Source organism: Papaver somniferum, chromosome 7 (genome assembly GCF_003573695.1).
Source record: "Papaver somniferum cultivar HN1 chromosome 7, ASM357369v1, whole genome shotgun sequence".
NCBI lineage: Eukaryota > Viridiplantae > Streptophyta > Magnoliopsida > Ranunculales > Papaveraceae > Papaver > Papaver somniferum.
In genome coordinates, this window is record NC_039364.1 from 203184610 (window position 1) to 203210114 (window position 25505).

A 25505-nucleotide genomic window follows, 5' to 3' on the forward strand; every position below is an offset into this window, starting at 1 on the left:
TCAGCCGAGATCATATTGGATTAGCAAAATATATACAAAAGGAACAAAAGGGTTTTTAAAAATTTATCTACTGGATTATATACAAAAAATTCACCATACACTAACAATCTAAAGAGTTGAGGATCAACCCAAAAGACAAAGTGTAGACATTTCAACAGCTTCACACAATAATAATATGATAGAAACGCAAGTGAAACTGTGAAACAAAATGAGCTACCCCCAAACCTGGATTTTACAGAAGATATAATTTTGAAAACAAAATCGCGCAGTTTCGGGGGTTCATCATGCAAAGGTCTAGCTCGAAATGAACTGTGCTAGGGACGGGCAAACATGCAATTCCAACTGTGGTTCCTCAAAGATTTATATTAGAAGCAAAATAGTCCAAAGGACTTGGGAAGCACACAGTTCCAATCCTAGATTAGGAATTTTCAGAAAAATTGGTTTTACAATATGGTACAAACCAAATCTAGGTTGGGTGGAAGGCCATCAGATTGTGACTTAGGTAGAAGAATAGGCATATCATTATCAATCAAATCAAAATCTCCTAACTCATCTACACATGTCACATCATGCTCACAATCATCAATCAATTGGCAAGATCACAATCAACATCATCAACAAATTTATTCTCATGCATCGGCAAATCAGGAGAAATATCACAATGTGACCTAGGTAGAGAATCAGACACATCAAATATATTTTCATGCATATTAGTGTCTACAGAAGATTCAACTATTCCTATGTCATGCTCATCTTCACAGAATAATTGTACGAATCCCATGTCAATATCAAAATCATATGAATTACAATGAGTATTAGAAAAACAACATTCATGAAGGTCGAGGGCGAGAAGCCATATGTTTTGAACCAACAGGTTCCACAATATTTTCATGTTCTTCTAACATATCATCATAATCATCATCATGGTAGCATGCATATTGGTCCTCATTAACAGTGGTGGTGTCATTAGTCGATTCATGTTCCTCTAAATTAGGTTCATATTCAACATTATTTACATGAATGGGACTAGACACTTCATTAGGGACAACATACATTTCCTCATGAATTTCCTCCTTTTGTCGGTGAAGCAAAATCTGATCTAAATGTGCATGAATTCGTGATGTAGATCTATCATAGTCTTGCTGACAGAGTCTTAAAGCTTCTGTGGTGGAGTCTAAATTCATGGGAGTACAAAATTCTTCATGTTCAAATTGTGGTGAATGGTACATGTGTGCATGGTCATTAGGGTTTACAAAATATTGATCGCAACCCTCAAAGGATTGATTATGGTCCCAATGACTACCATTCTCACAATTTATGGGCATTTCATACCTTGGATTTTCTCTACATTGCCTAAAATTATGCAAAATATGACAATTCTCAACAGGGTGGTCTAAACTACCACATGCGGGACATGCATAGATTTCAGGTTGCCTAAGAAAATTAGATGTGACAGATTCCTCATGTGATTGCATTTCTAAAGCTGTGATTCGAGCTTCTATTTGATCCATAAGTGATGATTGTGTGAGTGAGGCACTAGCAAAATGTTCATTTTCACGTTGCGATGAATGATGCATGTATGAATAGTCATTAGGGTTCATGTATTGCGGCTCGGGACTTTGAAAGTGTCCATAATAATTCCTATGACTATTGACATCATGGTCCGTGGAAGGTTCATAACGTGGCACATGCCCATAAGCAAGTTCTCTAAGAGTTTTATTTCCATCCCCAGGAGCAGACCAAAATCCAGACATGATTGGCTCAAAAGCTAAGTAACTATGTTACAAAGCCCAAAATTTGGTTTTTTAAAGGGTTTGGATTTTTGGGAAAAATTTGGTTTTGGTGGGAGACATTTGAAAATTTGGTTTTGAAATGGGAGTAAAATAAAACTTTTGGTTTAAGATGGGATAAAGAAAAATTTTGGTTTAAAATGGGAGCAAGTAAAATTTGGTTTTTTTTTTTTTTTTTAAAAAAAGAAAATAAAATTTGGTTTTTGAATGGGAGCAAGCCCACTGTTTGTTTTGTGTCTGCTTTGGCTCCGCTTGGTTGAAAACTTTTGGTGGAACTGAGTCCAAAATCTCGGCCTAGAATTTGGGTACTCGGCCCACTAACGAGTTCAACTAGCGTGATCGGTTACAAGCTCAGCTGGGTTTAAACCCAGAATACAAGATACAAGTCCAATTTAAACAAGCTCACAAAAATTAAATACAAGCCCACAAATTAAACAAACAAGCCCACAAATAAATTATTACAAACCCAACAGAAAATAAGAGAAGCCCAAAAATTGGCTTTAATATTACAAGCCCACAATTAAAAAATTGGAAGCCCACAATTCGGGTTCTCTTAAATGGGTTACCTTTTAAGCACAGCCCAGCTGCTCTGATATTGTTGCAAAAACCCAGTTGGGTTTTGGTTCTTTTCCTTGGTGGCGTCCCAGCAGAGGAAAACAGGTTCAGAACAGCAGGTCCAACAGCAAATGAAGTGAAGCAGATGCAGATGCAAATGCTATGCAGTGAAATACAAAATAGCTAAAGAAAAACACAAGAAAAACACAACACCAATCCCCGGCAGCGGCGCCAAAAACTTGGTAGGCTTCTAAAAGGTCCTAAAAATTATCCCCGGCCAAAAACTTGGTGGGCCCGGAGATATGTATAAAATTAAGCGCAGAAAAACGCGGGCCTACAGTAATACCGCAAGTGCACGGTCGTCGGTTGTAGCTCGTGCAAGTACGGGTCGATCCACAGAGACTGGGTGTGTTTTGTAGTTTCTAGCTATTTTGGGTTCTAAATTTGCTAATGGGCTTTGAAGCCTTTTGGCTTAAATTGGGCTTTGAGTACTAATGGGTTTGATAACAATAAAATGAACTGAGCTTGGGCTCAGTTAGTCTTTGAAGTGTAAATGGGCTTTGGCCTTAAACTTAGGCTTGGGCTCAGTGGGATTGAGCTAACAGTGGACTGTGGTCTTTTGATTAGACCTGGGCTTTGGTTTGTAAAGGGCCAATGGTTAAAAACCCAGGCTTTGGACTTTTGGGCTTCTGAGGCTTTTGGGCTCAATGCAGCAGCAGCAGCAGCAGTGGAAGGAAAAGGCAACAGGAGAGTTGCAGGGCAGATGGGTTGCAGCAGCAGCTGCACAAGCAGTGCACAGCAGCACAAGGCCAAGAAGACAGCAGCACAAGCAAGGAAGAAAAGCAATGCAGCATTGCAAGGCAAGTGAGAAAGAAAAGATGACAGTGAACAAAACAGTGAAGACAATAAAGAAAACAAGCAGAGAACAATGCAAGAACTAAACAAAGCAAATACTAGACAGCAAAGAAAGATGACAAAACAAACCAAGGCCTAAGGCCAAGGGCAGGGATGTGGAGAAGCTAACAGAGCAAAGCTAAGGCATTCTTCTAGAGTGGGAAGAGAACTAGCTTGCTCATTGTCACTAGTGAGCACTAGTTTCCCCCAATGCTCAATCAAATCAGTGCAACCTAAGCATACAAAAATGGAATGGCAAGATAATCAGCTTGCTATGAGCACTGATTTCTTCCATTACTCAATCAATTCAGTGCTTCAAAGGTTTCTAGCCTAGCATTTCATCAAACTAACAGCAGTGAACTAAACATTAACATTACACAAACATCAACAGGAACATCAAGCATTAACAGTGAACAACATTAACCTAACATGATAAACTAACACTAACAGGGACTAAAACAGTGAAAGATTAAATCATTAACAAAACATGAAACAGCACACACATTGAAATTAAACATCAAAACAGGAAATTATCATACAAAAATTAAACATTAGTATCAAAACAGAATTAAAAATAAGAACATTAAATTATAAAAACCCTAAAATTGAACAGTTAAAATAAAGATTGGAATTAAACTAAAAATTGAAATTAAACCTAATTGGTAACTTGGCTAGTCCAAGAACAAGTTTTAACAGTGATACCCAACCCTCAAGTTATACCCAAACATTAAAATTAGGGTTTCCCCCAAATCCCAAAAATTAGGGTTTAACTTTCATTACCCAAAATCGAGGAATTGACTCTCTTATCTTCGACCCATTCCTCCTCTGATCTTCCTGCTTCCTCTCCTGTGTTCGATTGATGTCTAGAGCCTCATCTATTTTAGTGATTTCCAACCTAGGGTTTAGAATGGTGAGAAGTCACTAAAATAGATGGCTAGAGAGATAAAGGAACGGACTGGGGAGGTACTGATGATGTTGGTGAAGAAGTGATGGTGTTGCAGAGGTGAGGTGGTGGCTGGAAATGGTCGGGGAAGGTGGTGGCAGAGAGGTGGCTCTGCAAATGTCGGGGAAGAAGGAGCTCAGTTGATTTTGGGAGAAGGGATGCGTTTGTTTAGGGTGTAGGTGTTCGGTCGCTAGGGTGTGAGGCGGGATCATCTGAAGTTGATGCGCATCGAGGAGATCCGTTGGATAATCAGTTACTAATTGAATCGAACGGCACGATGTAAACAAGCTCTGAGCGACCGTTGGATTAGGTGATACAACGAAGCTGACGGCTCCAGATGGGGTTAGGTGCTGTAATGTAAGGCGGAGATATCAAACTTTGATGAACAGCAAGGGATCAACCGTTGGATTCAACTACCATCTAATCTGAAGGCTTGGAATTTCAGCGCTGTGGTGCTTGGCAGAGACTTCCGATTTTGATGCTCTATGAAGGAGCGACCATCGGATGCTTCTGAGAACTGATCTGATGGCTGAGAACGGAGGCGTTTTTGTGTGTAGAAAATGAGGTTGTGCGCACCATTCTTCGCGGCTTCCTTGCGTGATTTCTCCCGGCTTTTCACTACTTTTCTGCTCTTTTTGCTCCGCAAGTCATCCAGACTTTATTTATTACCTAAAAATGCAAAATTAAGTAAGAAAAATATTTATTCTTGAAAACAATGAAAATACAGAATATGGGATAAAATGTAGAATTAATGCGCAAAAGATGAGTTAAATGCCAACAAAAAGGGATAAATATATACAATATTTGGCACTCATCATGTCACAGGTTTTAAGGTGATCCTGATTAACATGTGAGGAAATCACAGGAATAGATAAATTCTTATGATTTTCTATATGATCCTTGTCGTCTAGGTGAATTAAGGATGATATAGGAGGAATTTACTGACAATTCATAGTCGAAGAGGTTCGATATGTTTTGTAAGAATCATGATTGATCAACTCCAATTTTAAATTAGACAGTTGGTATTCCAGATTTTCAATCCTTTTAATTAAGACTTCCTTTACTGGTTGAAGAATTTCTGAGGAAGTAAGATTTTTTATCATGGAATAATCAGGACTGTTAGGAGGACAAATGTGATTATCAACAAAAATATTAAGAGAACCATCATATACATCATCCTCAGGACAATAGTCAAGAGTAGCCATCCATGATTTAGTTATCTCACTCGTCTCCGTATCAGGACATTTAAAAGTATTGTGAATACTTTTATAGCACCTAGAACTGTTAACATAGTTTTTCTGAACTTTTTTATTGATTGACTGAGCTTTCTTTTGAGACTTTCTTTTTCTTTGTCTAAGAGATTTCTTAAGTTGTTGTATAAACAGTGACAAAGTCGAATTAAAGAAATTCTCATCACTTTTATCAGTCAATTTAGAACGTCGATACTTACAGCCAGATGCAGCAACATGATTCCTAAACTGATGACTTTTCTCTCTTTGTTCAAGTTCAAGATCGAAAATTTTCAACTTTCCAGCAAGGCTATTTCTGGATAGTATATCAAGGTTATTTCCTTCAACGATGTCATGCTTCTTAGAGTCGTATCTAGATGGCAGCGATCTGAGAATTTTCATCACAATGTCCTTTTCAGGAATAGTCTTACCCAATGCAAAAGATACATTAACAATTTCAGACACTCTGTGATTAAACTCATCAAATGTATCTTCATCTGCCATACGAAGGTTTTCCCAATCGGAATTAAGGTTTTGAAGCCTAGCTTCCTTTTCACTGGAGTTACCTTCGAATACGGTTTCTAAGATGTCCCACACATCTTTAGACCTCGTGCAATTTGACACATGGTGCTGAAGATTTGGGGTAATGGCATGTATAATGGCATTCAAACCGTTGGAATTTTGCTTTGTAGCATTTATCTCGGCAGGGGTGTATTCACCAATATCCTTGGGAACGTTTACATCTCCAACTGCCACGACGGGAGCATTATAGCCATTAACAACATATACCCATGATTGAAAATCACGTGCTTGAAGAAAAGCTCACATAGAAATTTTCCACCACAAGTAATTAGAGTCATCGAAGATTGGTGGTACGTTAATTGAGATATCACCTCTGTCCATAGAGTCGGATCGCTACAAACACAGACTTGTAAGGTCTTGAACGTGTTTGCCTGCTCTGATACCAATTGAAAAAGCGGGGGTACAACAACCACACCCAATATTTCGCTTAGCAATCTGTATGGACAAACTCCAATATACTTTCTAGAGAATCAACTAGACAGTCAGACTCAATCGAGACAAAAAGTATATCAAAGAGTTAATATCTCAATCTCTCGATTTGATATATACTCAAGCAAATAGAAATCTGCGAGTCTTTATGAAATACTAGAGAGATAACTTGGATGGTACCAAAGACCAATATCCAAGTGTCAATCAATTTAAATCAACAACCAAAAGGTCGGATATTCTAATTGATTGAACTACGCACAACCTGTGATATTTCAATTATATAACAAAATATAATGCGGAAAAAAAATAACACAGACACCATAATTTTGTTACCGAGGAAACCGCAAATGCAGAAAACCCCCGGGACCTAGTCCAGATTGAACACACATTGTATTAAGCCGCTACAGACACTAGCCTACTCCAAATTAACTTTGGTCTGGATTATAGTTGAACCCCAATCAATCTCACACTGATCCAAGGTACAGTTATGCTTCTACGTCTCTGATCCCAGCAGGATGCTACGTACTTGATTCCCTTAGCTGATCTCACCCACAACTAAGAGTTGCTACGACCTAAAGTCGAAGACTTTAATAAACAAATATGTATCACACAGAAAAGTCTACGGTAATAGATAAATCCATCTCCCACGAATGTACCTACGAGTTTTGTTCCGTCTTTTGATAGATCAAGGTGAACAGGAACCAATTGATAACCCAGACTTATATTCCCGAAGAACAGCCAAGTATTATCAATCACCTCACAATAATCTTAATCGACGCAGCAAAAAAAGATATTGCGGAATCGTTTGTGATTACTTTTATATCTTGCCTATCGGAGATATCAATCTCAAGCCAATTATTACAATTGTACTCGTACGACAGAAACAACAAGATCATATCACACAACTACAAGAAAGTAGTATCGGTCTGGCTTCACAATCCCAATGAAGTCTTTAAGTCGTTAACCTGGTTTAGAAGAAGAAACCAAAGGTTAAAGAAGAATCGACTCTAGCTTAGCACAACTAGTATCACACAGAAGGTGTGGGGATTAGGTTTCCCAGTTGCTAGAGTTCTCCCTTATATAGTTTTTCAAATCATGGTTTGCAATCAATGTTAGCTTGGTAACAAAGCATTCAATATTCACCGTTAGATGAAAACCTGATTAGATTCAATCTAATATCTTTCAACTGTTAGATCGAAAACTAGCTTGTTACACTCAAATGAAATGTACGTTTCTAGGATTGTGTAACCGTACCCAAACTTGTACATTTGTTGGTTCAACAATAGTTAACCAAATGGTTAGCCATATGATCACTTTCATATCAATCATATTCTTCTTCACCATAACTAGTTCAAGTGACTCAAATGAACTAGTTAGAGAGTTGTTCAATTGCAAGAAATCTTATGTAACTACACAAGACACAATCGAAGCAAAAACGATTTGATTCACTCGAATCGGTTCATGAACTATATAGCCACGGTTTGCAATTTGCATTCCTTAGTTTATATAAGAATAAGTTCACAAACATCGTTTTTAGATATAACCTACTCAAGTTCGCGGACTGGGTTCGCGGACTTAAGTTCCCGGACGGAGTTCACAAACTCCAGCAGAATTTCTCGGGTCGAGAACTTCCGCCAGTTCGCGGAATGGGTTCGCAGACTGAGTTCGCAGACTTAGCTCACGCCACTATTCCGGTTCTCTTGATCAACAAAGTTCGCAAACTTCGGTTCAAGGAATACGGACTTATACATATATGTGTTTCCACAACAATGCTTATATCCTCCAATGGTTATATTATCTAAACTCTCATTTCAATCATTGAAACATTCTTAGAGGACGTTGATATTCTATAGTTTGTTATTCACAAACTATTTTTCGTCAAAGTAAGCAATTTTCAAAGTGATATAAACTTGTCATGACTTTCGTCACTAGGTAAAGATGAACTTGGCTAAAGCGAAAGCTTACCAACACATATTTCGAAAAATAGATAGACGAGATAAACTCGGCTCGAAATAGCAAATGTGTATAATCTAAGTCTATATAGCAAAACGACTTTTTTCTCAAGATAGAAGATAAATAGACTTATAGTGATAGATAAGTTCAAGTCTCCACATACCTTTTAGTCGATGAAGATCCACCGGTTCCTTGAGTAGTCATTCGTCTTGTATGATGATTTCCATGGAGTTCTTGAGCTCAACTACACTTTCTATCCTAGTTCGAGACCTTAGATATAGTAGACTAGAAATCAAGACTTATAGTTTTGATCACTAACATTGACAAACATGCTTGAGATAGCAACGCATGCGATTTCGACCGAGCAATGCTCTAACAAGAGTGATTTTGGAATTTTGTAGGAGTTAACTTGTATCTTAATAAACTCCTTGATGAATACACTAAGTTTTGACTATGTGAAATCATCGAAACAAAGTTGATATGTTCTCTTTTAGTCATGAATTGTCTTTTGAGAATTCATTATGATCCCATAGTTTTCGTACCTTTGCCAATTTATATTGACAAAAAGGGGGATAATTATTTGGTAGTTCACACTACATACATATGTTTTACGGATCATTGTGTAAGGGGGGAGTGGTTTTCATTATAAGATGGAAGTATTGACTAAGGGGGAGTAATACATATCACCATAGTATTTGAAAAGGCGGGGGTACCCAAATATACCTCAAGCTAAAACTTTTCCTACCTATAAGTCCTTTCTCCGAAAGAGATTGTCTATGGACTGAGTCGAGACAATACAACTAATCGGTTCACACTTTGTGTGATCGTCTATGGATACGAGATCGAGACAATACAACAACGAAGTATGGTACTTGATAAAAAGGTTCGTACTTAACCAAACACAATAGGATTCACTTATCAAGTAAATAGGAATTAACGTTTGTGTAATTTACTTTAATTATAATAAAAAAATTATAATGCGGAAGTATAAAGTAAACGACACAGCAAGATTTTGTTAACGAGGAAACCGCAAATGTAGAAAAACCCCGGGACCTTTTCCAGAATTGAATACTCTCAGGATTAAGCCGCTACACAAAATTACACTTAAGTTCGTATAGTTGAGACCAAGCAACTAAACCTATAGTTCACCTAGTTCCGTCTGTATTCCCACGCCTCCAACTTATAAATAAGTCACGTACTTAGAACAATTCCTTTGGTTCGTTTTCCAAACAGTAAAGGAACAACAAATCTGTTTGGTATCAACTCTCTTCAACCAAGTGATATGAGTCGGACAAAGGCTCTTCCGTTTATTTTAACATAAACTCCTTCGTCAGGTCCTTAGATCTATCTTATATTCAATTACCGAAATAATCGTTTAAGATTAAGCCAACAACACTCTTAATCCAAAGAATTGTGTTGATGCCGATCTACTCAATTAATCAATCCAATCTACCACAAGGATAAACAGATTATTAATTGGATCCTCTTTTACCGAAACAAGTATTGTGCACACCAAAGATTATAAACCCAAGTCATATCTTCAATATCTTATTTGTCTTCAAATCTTCTTAAATCTTCAATAAAAACCTGCACACAATCACTTAAATCTCTTGTGATCAATCACGCACAGAACGAAGTCTGTTAACAATGGATTATCACAAGATCGTCTTTAGAACTAACAACAATCTAAAGATCCTTGTCGAAACTCTGAACTAGTTTGAATGAATCTTATATCAGAAGAGAAGATTCTCAAACATAAACAAACTAGGTGCAATCATATTTCAACCACCGTTAGTCTCAAATCAATCGAAAACAAAAGATACACCGCAATTATCTAGTTTCCCACCAACGATACACGCTAGAGCTTCTCAATCCCAAAGAAGACTTTAAACTGAGCGGTCGTAAGATATTTCGCCTAGTTAGGTTACTCTCCTCTCTGAATAGGCGTCTACACCAGTAACAACAACAAAAGAGGAAGTCTGTTGTTACGAAGGATTAGTTTGCTAGAAAGGCGAACTTCAAGTATTTATAGACAAGGAAGTTTGGAACCAAGAAATTTCCAAAACCGAAAATATTCTCAAGATATTCATTAAAGCACAAATTCAGTTTCCATAATTCCTGGAAATGCTCTGTCCAAAAATAATGATCGAAATCTCTCGGAAAATCTTATTAGTAAATGCACATTACTAATTCTTATATTTCCCTACAAAATGAAATTAATAACCTTAATTAAAAGATTCTTAACTTACTTATGTTTCAATCCTGGGATTCTGCTAAGGAATAACTTTGAACAATTAAAGAAATAAACATTCAGAGCACGTGTTCAAAGTATGTCGACATCCTTACTTTGTAAGTTCTCATTCACACTTACAACCTTGAAAACGATTTGCCACACTTCCAAACAAGTTTAGAATTGGTTCATCTGACTTTCAAGAACTATGTGATTGATCAAACAAACATTCAATCACAATCATGGGTTTAACGGTTCTACCAAAACAAGTTTCGGTTCTACCTTCCATGTAAGTACCGTGCATAGTCACACTAGCGTTCCAAAATTCGGTTGACTAGGTACTAGGATCGGTTCCCCACATATGTATGGTATCTACCTTGTATATGTTGCACATGTCCATAGGATCGATTCCCCTTTCTTCTATAGACTTTGCTGCACCCCATACAAGGATCGGTTCCCCTTTGTGATGTACTGCACCTCTTACTAGGATCGGTTCCCCTTTCCCATATTTGGTCAGACATAAAATCACAAACCCGATCATACCATCTCAGGTGATTACTTAAGATCGGTTTCACTTATAAAAGTCATACCAATACATAAGTCAGGCCTTTGTGAATAGTTCTACCAAGAACACAAACAAATTGTGAGCGGTTATACTCAATCATACATATTGGTGTTATACTCAATCACACATATTGGTTGTTCATAAGATATGCAATGAATAACAAAACCAATAACACCTGAAAATTTCCTTTTCGGTTCACAAACAAGTTTATGAACTTACTTCCTTAGAACACATGTAAAACATTGTTCCCTAGGATGAAATCCTCACCTCATACCCATACATAATCACAATAACATTCAAATTATTTTGACGATGTCTTATCTACAAAGTTTAATGGTTAAGCAATAAACCTCGTATTGTATTCCTTAATACTATGTCTATCTAGAGTTCAAATATGTTTCGCAGTTTTGTTTTCAATATGCACGACTTGAAAGATACGTTAGGGAATGAAACAGTTCAAGTCAAATATCACTAACCTCAAGTGGAAGGATGATTGTTGTCGTTGTAGATCCTTGCTTCTTCACATCTTCAAGACTTCGCAATGCTTGTAATGTCTCATATCCTAATACTTTCAATCTAACATATACGAAGTTGACTCTAGTACATAATCAAGCGACTCTTAATACGAGTTTTGATTCACTAAAATATGACAACCAAACTTGACATACCAACGCTTGGTGGGTTCAACCGAGCAATGCTATAACAATATTATTTCAAAGTTGTGATGCAATTGGAATTTGATTCTATATAATAATACTATGACACTATACAACAATGTTTGAGAACTTTCGTTTTTCATATTTTTATGGCTACGGATCTTCAACAACAATGATGCTGAGTTGAACAGATTCAGAATCGATAGAGAACTTGAAGTAACGAAGAATTCAACGAAGTTGAAGAGCCAAAGAAATTAAGCATGTTGGATGAGAAGCTACAAGTTGATTTATTTTGTAATCCATATGTATTGATAGTTTTCTCACTAAAATTGACAAAGGGGGAGATTGTTAGAGCACTGCTTGGTCGAACTCGCAAGCGTTGCTATCTCAAGCTTGTTTGTCAAGTTTATTTGATCAAAAATATACACTTGATTTCTAGTCTACTTAAATCTTTGCCTCGGATTAGGATAGAAGTGTGTGTTTGAGCTTTAGTCTTCACGGCGTTCACCAATTGAAGAAGATCTACTGAAGACCTTGGAGGAACTTCATCAACAAAAGGTATGTGGAGACTAAAACTTATCTATCACTCAGAAGTATATTATGTTCTATCTTCTAATGAGACTAAGTCACATAGCTATATAGACTTTTACGTTATACACATTTGATATTTCGAACCGAGTTTATCTCGTTTATCTATTTCTTGAAATACGTGTTGGAAGCTTTTAGCTTTATCTAAGTTCATTGTATTCTTGACGAGTTTATCTAGAGACAAATTTATTTGTTGGAAACTAAATATTAAGTCAAAGATGATCATGTGAAAATTACCTTGAACATTTTACATGATTTGTGTGAGACATATATTTAATGACAACTTGGGAAGTCTCGTATTGATCGATTAATCACTTGAAAATTACTTGAATCTAGTGGTATGTGTAAGATTACCATTGTTGTCTTCCAAGGATGTTTCAATGATTAAATGAGAGTTTTATAACGACTACTATGTCTGGATATAATGCAGAGTGTATACCTTGTATACTAACTGTGTAAGTCTAGTTCAGACCGGAACTATTGTTTGCGAACTGGTTGACCTGTAAAGGTCCGGAGCTGTTGTTCGTGTACCTTGTTTGTGAGCTAGACAAGGCCATGTCCGGAATTGTTGTTCGCGTACCTTGTCTGCAAACGGCTGGATAAAGACAATGTCTGGAACTCTTGTTTGCGTACTCAGTTTGCGAACAGATTGGCCAAGTTCTAAAATTGACAAGTATGGATTTTCATACTCATGAACTCAGGTTATTTTGCGAACTAAAGTCCCTGGAACTTTAATATATTAAGGTATATGAAATAGTTTTACAAACCGTGGAATTATGTTCATGAATTGTTTCTTGTATAAGTACTTTGTACAATTACAAGCCAAACTGATTTTATTTCAAATGGTTCATATATATATTTCTATGGAATGATGAACATTTGAACAACTCTCTTGAAACACATTTAGATTTATTTGATTATCTATCATGATTGATTGATCATCATATTTAATATAGAAGGGTTATATGAATATGACTAAGTTAATAAGTGTTAATATGGCTAACTTCAGTTAACTATTATTGAACCAACAAAGTATAAACGTTTGGGTACAGTTCATCCATATCTAAATATAAGTATATTTCATTTGTGTGTATCAAGCTAACACCATCTAACAGTGGAGATTGATTACTTAATTTCTAAGCAGACTTAGCTTGAATCTTAAATGAGGAGTTCATCTAATGATGAATATTGAATGCTTTGCTACTAAGATATCTTAGTTTTGATTGTAAGCAACCCTGATTTGAAAGACTATATAAGGGAAAACTCTAGCATCTGGGAAACCTAATCCGACACTTCTGTGTGTCCTGGTTGCAAACTAGAGTTAATTCTCCTTTAACCTAGGTTTTCTAAAACCACTATTAGGTTAACGACTTGAAGACTTCATTTGGGATTCATGAAGCCAGATCCGACTATTTTCTTTGTAGTTGTGTATTCTGATCTTACCTGTTCTATCGTATTGAGTTTTATCTTCTCTAAGATTTAATCGAGATTCATTTCCGATATGTAAGATATAAAAAGTAATCACAACAATTCTTCGTCCCAGACTCTTGTGATTCCGCAATAACTTCTTCTGGTAATCAGTTAGGTTATTGTGTGGTGAATAATATTTCTAGGCTGCTCTTCGGGAGTATAAGACCGGATTATTAGTTGATTCCTGTTCACCTTCATCTTTTTATCAAAATACGGAATAAAAAGAATAAAGGATAGACATAGCTGCGGGAGACAAATTTTTTTATAAGTCTTCGACTTTGGTTCGTAGTAACTCTTAGTTGTGGGTAAGATAAGCTAAGGGAATCAAGTGCGCAGAGTCCTGCTGGGATTCAAGAGGCGTAAGGAACACGATTGTACCTTAATCGGTGTGAGACTTGGTTAGGGATCAACTACATTCCAGTCCGAAGTTAACTTGTAGTAGGCTAGAGTCTGTAGCGGCTTAATACAGTATGGTGTTCAAATCAGGACTAGGTCCAGGGGTTTTTCTGCATTTGCGGTTTCCTTGTTAAAAAAATTTCTGGTGTCTGTGTAATTTCTTTTCCGCATTATATTTGTTTATATAATTGAAATATCACAGGTTGTGCGTAGTCCAATCATATTTGATAAATCCGACCTTGTTTGTTAGATAGAAATTGATTGACACTTGGGCATTGGTCTTTGGTACCGTCCAAGTTATTTTTACTTCAATCAGGCTCACGGATTTTTATTAGTTCGATTTGCTGATTCTATTAAGAAAGAGATAAACCACTTTGATATAATTGTTGATTGAGTCTCACTTTTAAGTTGGTGCTCTCGAAATTATATTGGAGTTTAATCCATACAAATTTCCGAACGAAATATTGGGTGTTGTTGTTATACCCCCGCGTTTTCAATTGGTGTCAGAGCTGGCAAACACGCTTAGACCTCATAAGTCCGTGTTTTTAGCAATCTGACTCTGTGGAAAAAATTGTTATCTATATAAACCTACCGCCAGTCTTAGATGGCTCGAATTACTTATGGTGGAAAATTGCTTTGCGTGCCTTTCTACAAACGCGTGATTTTCAATTATGGGTTCCTGTTGTTAATGGCTATGATCCTACAATGGTATGATATTGGTAGATATAATGAAGTCGAAATTAGTTCTACAAAGCAAAATTCTGACGGGTTAAATACTACCATTCACGCTATTACCCCGGATCTTCAGCACCATGTGACTACGTGCACTCGGTCTAAAGATGCTTGGGATATATTAGAAACCGTATTCGAAGGGAATACCTCTGAGAAAGAATCTAGGCTTCAAAACCTAAATTCTAATTGGGAAAACCTTCGTATGGTTGATGAAGATTCATTTGATGAGTTTAATCACAAAGTTTCTGAAATTGTTAATGCATCTTTTGCGTTGGGTAAGACTATTTCTGAAAAGGACATTGTGATGAAAATTCTCAGATCGCTATCAACTAGATATGATTCTAAGAAACATGCCATCGTTGAGGGAAATAACCTTGAAACACTTTCCAGGAATACTCTTGTTGGAAAGTTAAAGATCTTTGATCATGAGCATATATCCAAAACTGGAAAGGATATTGCGTTCAAAGCACAAAAGAACACTGAATTACTTGATAAAAGTAAAAGTGTTGGTAACTCTGTGGTTGATCCTATTGAGACTGAATCATCAGATGAAGATATGGACAACTCAGTTTCTTTGATCACAAGACAGTTTAGAGATCTTCTTTTAAAGAAGTGTGCAGAGGCCGGCGTGGTTCTAGAGGCGTAAGGAAAACGACTGTACCTTAATCGGTGTGAGACTTGGTTAGGGATCAACTACATTCCAGTCGGAAGTTAACTTGTAGTAGGCTAGAATATGTAGCAGCTTAATACATTTTGGTGTTCAAATATGGACTGGTCCCAGGGTTTTTCTGCATTTGGGGTTTCCTCGTTAACAAAATTTCTGGTGTCTGTGTTATTTGTTTTCCGCATTATATTTGTTTATATAATTGAAATATCACAGGTTGTGCGTAGTTCAATTACAGTTGATAAATCCGACCTTGTTTGTTGGATATAACTTGATTAACACTTGGGCGTTTGTCTTTGGTACCGTCCAAGTTATTATTACTTCAATCAGGCTCACGAATTTTTATCTGTTTGATTTGCTGATTGTATTTAGAAAGACATAAATCTCTTTGAAATAATTCTTGATTGAGTTTCACTTTTAAGTTGGTGCTCTCGGAAATATATTGGAGTTTAGTCCATATAGATTGTCAAACGAAATATTGGGTGTGGTTGTTATATCTCCGCGTTTTCAGATTCCGCAATAAGTTCTTCTGTTAATCAGTTAGGTTATTGTAAGGTGACTAATATTTCTAGGCTGCTCTTTGGGAGTATAAGACCGGATTATTAGTTGAATTTCTTGTTCACCTTGATTTATCTAAAGAGAGAAACAACAACGAGAATACACTTATCCGTGGGAGAAAGATTTTTTTATATATCTTTGACTTTTGGTCGTAGCAACTCTTAGTTACGGGTGAGATCAGCTAAGGGAATCAGGTGCGCAGAGTCCTACTGGGATTCAAGAGGCGTAAGGAACACGAATGTACCTTAATCGGTTTGAGACTTGGTTATGGCTCAACTACATTCCAGTCCGAAGTTAAGTTGTAGTAGGTTAGATTCTGTAGCGGCTTAATACAGTGTGGTGTTCAAATCTGGACTAGGTCCAGGGGTTTTTCTGCATTTGCGGTTTCCTCGTTAAATTTGTTTCCTGGTGTTTATGTTATTTCTTTTCCGCAATATATTTGTTTATATAATTGAAATATCACAGGTTGTCCGTAGTTCAATCATAGTTGATAAATTCGATTTTGTTTGTTAGATATGACTTGATTGACACTCGGGCATTGGTCTTTGGTACCATCTGCGTTATTCTCATATCAATCAGTCCCACGGATTTCTATCTCGTTGATTTACTGATTATATTGAGAAAGAGATAAAGCTCTTTAATATACGACTCTTATTTGGTAAGGTGTCGTCATTTGGTTCCAAATAAATGGAAAAAATTATAATGATGAAAAAAAAACATGTCTCCCATTGCTAATTTTTGCGTAGGGTCGTTAGTCTGCTATATAAATAACCTAACGACTTTTGTTGTGATTCAGTATTGAATAGACTGCCAGGTTTGGAGTCGTTAGTCTGATAAATTATAAGATGACAACGCTTATGTTGGATCATATATTTTAGCTTTTTAGGGTATGGGTTGTCGTCTACATACGAATAACAATAACACTGATTTTTAAAGAACAACTTCTAACATATTAATGAAAGCAACAAAGTTTTAATAAACCATTCAAACCAAACCCGTAGCACCAACATCCGTAGATAGTTGTATCAAACAAAAAGCAAAAAAACATAAAAACATAAATTCAAGTCTACAATAAAGACCGTACTTTAAAAAATTATAAGAACATCTCATCACCCATGACCACGACCTCCACCTAGGCCTCGCTGACTTCCCTGACTACCTGATGTCTGGCTTCTCTTACGATGACCTTGACTTCTGATTAATGATTTTTCGTGGGGTTGTAGTAATGAGGTACAAACTCTCGGACTTGTGAAGGATAAATTTTTTTTAGAAAATAAATATATATACAAATGTATTGACAAATTGGTAGAGAGTTACTGGGACTAAGGACATGGTCAATTCTCATGCATATGGTACATTTTATTTATCCTTAACAATTATCGCTCAAAACATAAAATGTACGGACTCTTATTTTGCCAATATAGATTCTCAGAATATTAGTTATAAATCGTAAGCATGTGACATCAAACATTTAAGCAAGCATGCCGCATCAAATAAAATGATAACTAATTAATCAAAATCATTTTTTCAATTTTAAATCAATGCAAAAGTCATAAAAAGAATAAATTAAATTTACCAGACTGACGAAAATCGCCTCCTCCGTTGTCCCAATGTTGGGTTTAGCTCATCATGGTGAAATACCTCTCAAAATATTTTATTAAGCTCAATTCGTATTTACAAGAAGAGAAAACAATGAAACAGGAAATCTGCAACAGCGTATATGCGTTACAGACCGACTGTTTCAAGTCTCAACTGTTATGCTGAAGATAATCGTTACAAATCTGAAGATAAATGTTGCAAACGAGGATGAAGAAACTGTTACAATGAAGATAAACGTTGCAATCCAGTTGAAGAAACTGTTACGACGGATGAATAAACCGTCGCCGTTTCCCTGTTCTTCACGAGCAGCAGGAGCAGCAGCAACAGAGTTCTGAAAACTCTTGATTCACGCCTCCTGAGCTCTCCTCTCGACCCCAAACTCTCGACAACCCTTCCAGGACTCATGTAGCTACTATTTATACATTTTAGGCGCATCAAATCTCTCCATTAATTCCTCAAAATCTTCACAGTAAAGGAAAATTATTCTTGGGAATAATTTCCTATTTTCTTTCTATGCATGCGTTAATTGTCTTGAAAATTTCCACAATATGTTGATACGCAACCTAGGAGAATATCTGCACTTAATTTCCACAACCCATGCAGCATCTTCACGTAATTTTCTTTCCAAGTTTAACCGATATCTCTTCTTTCCTGTTTTAATCGAGAATCGATTATCTGGCCAAATTTGATCGATCCCAACCACCAAAATATCTTCTTATATAAATATCACATATACCCATTAAGTTTCAGCGATTTAATCACCTTAAAACACCTTCAAAAATCGATTGGAAAATCTGCCAGTACATAAAGAAATTTTCCCGCCAAATATTATTTTCAAATTCTGGGAAGAAAGTGACCTCCCCCTAATCCATCCCTGGGGTCCCTTTAGCAATTGGGATGGAATTAGTAATTTTTCTGGATTCCTCGGGCACATTTCTGGGACGCTTCCGGTGCATTTCTGGGGTGCCTTTGGTACTCTATCCTGGGGTATAAAACACCACTTTTTGAGCCAATATCGCCGCAAGAGCTTATTTCTCTAAAAACATCTACAAGAACACAAAATAACACAAAAGTACTTAATCGAGTCTAACAATACAGAAAATTGAGAACAAAATAGACACATAAATGCGTCTATCAACTTCCACTACCTCGTTGAGAATCACCATCTCCCTTTTCCTCTTGGCTTTCCTCACCTTGGATTCCTTCACATTGATCAGCACGTTCTTGTCTTAGTTGTCTAGCTATTTTGCGGGTCCTCTAACTTTGACGATTTAGATCATCCTACATTTTCTTCGCCTCTGGATGCTCAATGTGTGAGCAGCAATCAGCCAACCGACGTTGTCTCTCAGGTTCCAATACCTCGCCCTTGTCAGCCGAGCAACACAATCCCTTAATGAAAATCTTCATTCGTTTCCTCTATTTGCATTCATATACCAATATAGATTAACACATTAACAAACTTATAATTGTATGTATATGAATAACGCAATTACAAATAAATACTTACAACAAGCTGAAGAATGGTAGAATCATCTCTAGTGTCAGGGTAGAAGCAGAGTAAGATGCTTTCTTGATCCTCCGACCGCCAACAAGATCTTTCCATATCACCCAACCATGAGAGAAGCCTTCGTACCATTGAAAGTAATATGGTGTTGCCTCGTGACCTTCATTCACATGCTCCCAAAGACTGATGTTTACGTTGCTTCTGTAATTGTGTCTATCATTTCAATGCTTGATCTCAGAAATTGGGTCGTAAACCAACTTCATGTATGACGCGTTAGCCTCTCATTCGTCTATCTTGTGCTTGAATGGTGGTACATATCCTCATTGGGTGAATCTTGAATATACCCAAGCTGACGCATGATTCTCATCGAATTATACATTGAAAATCCGTAAGGGTAAAACAGAGGGCCATGGTAATACACGACATCTTCCATTGTGCCAACTCTATCATTCTTATACGGATAAGATTACCTCTTAAGCTGTGATGTTATCCAATTTTTGGCGCATTTCTAGCAAAACGTCCTTTTGTTCCTTATCCTGAGACCCAGTGAACAAGTATCGGGTTCCTCTTGGTTTAGGATTGCTCCAATCTAGGTTGAGTTTGACGTCTTCATTATCTTTGAATAATAAGGGGAAATGATCGTATATCCATACTTATATTGACACCATACAAAAATTAAAACAATCCAATAAATATTAAAAAGAAAAATCAATGAAAAAAACATACATAAAGCAAACAACTTACATCGATCCAATTACCTGGAGTAGAGACAAATTCCCATTAATTTGAGGAGTTTGTTCCTGAGATTCCTTCGCAAGCTTCACATTCAAATGTGTTACTATGACGGTAAGAGTACCTATTCACCTCTTCCAAGGGATCCAAAAGCTAAAGAAGGTTGACGCTGACCCTGTTACCTTTGCTGTCGGGAAATATAACCGATGCAAGGACGTACAACAAATATGCAGCCGTCGTAGCACGAATTTCCATCTCAGAGAGGAGGTCACCATTTTATCCGTCTCTGATCTTCGACCCAGCATACATCTTCCTAATCTCTAAAAGTTTGTTCTCTTTCTTCGGGTATTTATTTCCCTTCACGGAAAGGCCATTTGTCGTCTCTTCATCCCAGCCAAACAAATTCTTTGTCAATGCATAAATTTCTTTCCAAGTAAGCCTTTTCTTGAACTTGTCATTGGTGGATTTTCCTTCGACCTGCAACCCTAATATATGGTCTGCATTATTAGGAGTCAATGCCATCTCGCCAAAAGGGAATTTGAATGTATCGACTTCACCGTAATACCTCTCATATAAACTTGATATTGCGACCTTATCATATGCAACCACAGAGTTCAGAACGACATTATACAAACCAGAGTTTTCAACAATCTCTTTGACTCTTGCACATTCACCTTCTAGCGGCCACATGTTCATTTTCACATAAGAAGATTGCCGCCTAAAAAGGCGTACGGCTTTCTTATGATCCTACAAAAGAAAAACAAGTAAATATAAAAAAAATATTTAGAAAGTGCACATCAACAAATCAAATAACAAGCAAAGTTGAGATTGTTACGATTGTCTCATAGATGGTGCGAGCCCACGTTCCGGGATATCCAAATAGAACTTTGCAGCCATCACTAGGTTCTCCTCTAGCTTTCCCACTGCGAAGACGTTCCGGCTGCAAATGTTAGGCGGGAATGTGTCTCGCTCTGGGTGCAATTGTGGATTTAGGCTCCGCCTATACCGCCGGTGCCGTCCGAGGGTGCGAGGCAACCACCTCATCATCACCACCACCATTACCATCATTACTTCCTCCTCATCATCATCATCATCACCTCCACCAACACCATTACCATCATTACCTTCATCCCGCTCCTCCTGCTCTTCACCACCACCACCATTATTTCCATCCTCCTCCTTCTCATCATCATTATCATCATCATCACCACCACCACCATCACCTCGACCAAAACCACCATTACCACCACCACCACCACCATTACCATTGAAAAAGTGGGTGTCTAACAACCTCACCCAATATTTCGTTCAACGATCTGTATGGACTAACTCCAATATACTTTCAAGAGAATCAACTAGACAGTCAGACTCAATCTTAAGAAAAGTATATCAAGGAGTTATTTCTCAATTTCTCGATTCAATACTTACTCTAGCAAATAGAAATATGCGAGTCTAATTGAATACAAGAGATATTAACTCGAACGGTACCCAAGACCAATGTTCAAGGATCAATCAATTTCAATCAATAACCAAAGGTTGGATTTACCAATTGATCGATTCAACACACAACCTGTGATATTTCAATTATATAACAAAATATAATGCGGAAAAGAAATAACACAGACACCAGAAGTTTTGTTAACGAGGAAACTGCAAATGCAGAAAAACCCCGGGACTTAGTCCAGATTGAACACACACTGTATTAAGCCACTACAGACACTATCCAACTACAAGCTAACTTCAGTCTGGACTGTAGTTGAACCCCAATCAATCTCACACCGATCCAAGGTACATTTGCGCTCCTTACGTCTCTGATCCCAGCAGGATACTGCGCACTTGATTCCCTTAGCTGATCTCACCCACAACTAAGAGTTGCTAGGACCCAAAGTCGAAGACTTTAATAAAAAAATTTGTATCATACAGAAAAGTCTACAGGAATAGATAAATCTGTCTTCCACAGAAATACCTATAAGTTTTGTTCTATCTTTTGATAAATCAAGGAACAGGAACCAATTGATATACCAGACTTATATTCCCGAAGAACAACCTAGAAATATCAATCACCTCACAATAATCTTAATCGACTAGCGAAACAAGATATTGTGGAATCACAAACGATGAAACGAAGATGTTTGTGACTACTTATTTATCTTGCCTATCAGAGAAATTAATCTCGAGCCAATTTTATAATTGTACTCAATACGATAGAAACAGCAAGATCAGATCACGCAACTACAGAGAAAATAGTTGGGTCTGGCTTCACAATACCAATGGAGTCTTCAAGTCGTTAACCTACAGGGTCTCGGTAGAAACCTAAGGTTAAAGGAGAATAGAATCTAGCTTATACAACTAGTATCACAAATTAGGTGTATGGATTAGGTTTCCCAGTTGCTAGAGTTCTCCTTTATATAGTCTTCAAATGGGTTTGCAATCAATGCTACCTTGGTAACAAAGCATTCAATATTCACCGTCAGATGAAAACCTGATTATATTCAAGCTAATATCTTTCAACCGTTAGATCGAATCTTAGCTTGTTATACACAAATGAAATGCACGTTCATTTAGGTTTGTGTAACCGTACCTAAACGTGTACACCTAGTTGGTTCAACAGTAGTTAACCAATGGTTAGCCATATGAGCACTTTCATATTAACCTTATTCATCTTCACAATAACTAGTTCAAATGACTCATAAGAACTAGTTAGAAAGTTGTTCAATTGCTTAGATCTCATAGAAGTATATAAGACACAATCGAAACAAAAACGATTTTGATTCACTCGAATCAATTCATGAACATTATATCCACGGTTTGCAAATATGCATTCCTTAGTTTATTGTAGTTGCAGGAAATACTACACTACACCCCTCATATGATTTTATTAACACTCAACTCATTTTAGATTAATAATCTTAATTTTATTGATGAATCTTTGAACAATCTTACAAGAAAAGATAAAGGAATCAAGAATAACCACTGCTCTAGATTTTCTCTCTCATATTTACTTGTTTCTGACTCAAAAAAGATCTCTCTCCTCCTTTACAACTGAACGACTATTTATAAGGAAATACATAGTGGATGACAGCTAATCCGTCCTTTATTTTCGGATATGGATTGCGATATTCTCGCATCCTTACAAATGTTAATCTCGCAAACTCTCTAATTTTCGCAGGACCATCATATCTTTCTTTTAGCTGACGTCGTTTATTATATCGTTTCTGAAAATTGTTCTGCGACGCTGTTGTATTGTGTTGTTGATAATTTCGCTGAGACATTATTGCTACGAGATTATGATCCTACATCTTGCCTCTTCTCATATCTTCTCTGCGAAGTAGAGAATGATGTGAGAAATCCCGCAATTATCCATCATTTCATATTCTGCATTTATCACACGTATCCTTTTTCCCATCTATTTTTTGACACGTCTTTTGTAACTGTTGCTTTTTAACCGCTTATATCTTGCCGTATTAATCGTGTTTATGTTTCGAGGAAAAATTCCCTCTATATATACTCTTTCTCACTCTCTTTTTATTTCTTTTTATTTTCTCTGCAACTTCATCGTTCTTCTGCAAATTCTGTTATTGCAACTTTTCTTCTTTCTTCTTCTTTCAATCTTTTTAAGTTCTCCTTCATCTTCATACTATTTCCTCTGTAGATCTTAATCATTCGTAATTTTCTTCAAATTAATCTTCCTGCTAGTGTTTTCCATGGATTCATCAAGGTTAGTTTTATTTTTTCTTTCCTATGGGTTTTGCTGAAATTGATCTTGCTTACTGCGTTATTTGATGTTGTTTATGTGATTCCCATACTCTTGTTATTTCAGCAAAAGCGCCTCCAACACTAAATTCACGGTTCAGAACCCTAATATTCCCAAACCGCAGCATAAGATTGTTGTGCATAAAAGAAAGTCTGCGAATCAGAAGGTAATAAGAAACATTATTCTTTTCTAATAACAATATTGTTGCCTCTGTTTCTTATCTAGATTGTAATTCGCGGGGTGATAAGGATGTCAATAAACCTCTTAAGAAATCTCGCCACCTTAAAACTGTTGAAACCTCTGTTCCATTCCACTTACTTATCTCTTATAAATCTCCTGCGACATCTTCGCAAGATAAACCATCATCTCCAATTCGCGAAAAAGCTGCCTCAGACTTCATTTCTTCAACTGACTTTTCAATGATTGAAACCCCCATTATTGATCCTTCTGCGAATGAAACTTCTTCTCTTCCCATTGATAATGTTTCTCAACCTTCTATCATCGCTAGTTTTCCACCCGAGCCTCTTCCCTTTTCGAAAGAAACCGTGGAAGGAATAGATATTGCTTTCAAAGTTTTGTCTGAAGTCCTAGATGATGGAAAGAAGTCTTCCATTGATCCTGTCAAGTCTAGTATTTGCGAAATTCTGAGTAAGTATTTCGGTTCTGACAGAGCTGCTTCGCAAACAGCTTTGGAAAAAGAGTGTAATGCTCTTCGCCTCGAAAATCAAAAGCTTCAGAATGTTTTGCTGGATCGTGACAACCTTCGCAAGAAGAATGATGAATTGAGAGATATGATTTTCTTATATGTGTCTTCAATTTGCCTTTCTAATGGTTTTTTCCTTCCCATATTTAATTATCCTTGAAATCCCTCTTTCGCATGTTAATCCTTAAACCAGAAACGAATAATGGAGAGATATCAATTTGAACCTGTTGTTGAAGAAGCCCGTGTTGATAAAGAGATTTTGATGGATCAATATAACCAATTACATAACCTTTATTCATATTCTCTTGATCATATAAATAATCTTACCAATGAAAATACCCAATTAGTTCAGAAGCAAGATTTATTAAGTAATGAAATATCTCGCCTTTCTTATTCTTTAACTAAAGCTAATTTAGGGATGAAAACTTTATCAGATGAGAATAAAACCTTATCTCAAGAGAAGCGATCTTGTTTAAACAAGATGGCGATATGTTCGCAACAACTTAGCATTCTTCAGAAAGTATGTGATGACCAAGAACAATCTCTTCGCTCTTTGAGAAATGAACTTAAAGAAGTGACAGAGTCATCTATTGCTGAAAAAAGTACACTCATTCAAGGTAGAATAGCTTTAAGTGTAAAGGAGAATCAACTTAAAGAACAATATTCCATATTAGAAGAATCTTATTCTTCTCTTGCGAAGAAAAATGCCTTTCTTATTTCTAAAGAGAAAAATCTTCAGTCTCGACTTAAAGGTTTAGTTGGAGATAAATTTGATGATGCGATGGGCCGTTGGGAGAATAGTTGTCTGAATTTGATTCAACATCTTATTTCGCAAAAGGAAGGTAGTCATAATAGTTTGGCTGCCTTAACTATCTTTTCTTTGTCATATCTTTTTGAGTTTTCATCTTATTGAAATTTTGTATTTTACCTTTCGCAGAGTCTGAGAAGAATCATTCCTCCATTTCTGCTTTGGAGGCTA

General features: G+C 36.7%; 1 protein-coding gene across 1 annotated transcript; it reads right to left on the reverse strand.

Annotated features, from left to right (window-relative positions):
* Window positions 1–20345: 20345 nt before the first annotated feature.
* LOC113295822 (nacrein-like protein M) lies at window positions 20346–24325 on the reverse strand. Its single transcript, XM_026544153.1, has 3 exons — window positions 24316–24325; window positions 21177–21352; window positions 20346–20816 (listed from the first exon to the last, which is right to left on the reverse strand). The coding sequence occupies exons 1-3, from the start codon at window positions 24323–24325 to the stop codon at window positions 20346–20348; spliced, it is 657 nt and encodes a 218-aa protein (XP_026399938.1).
* Window positions 24326–25505: the final 1180 nt, after the last annotated feature.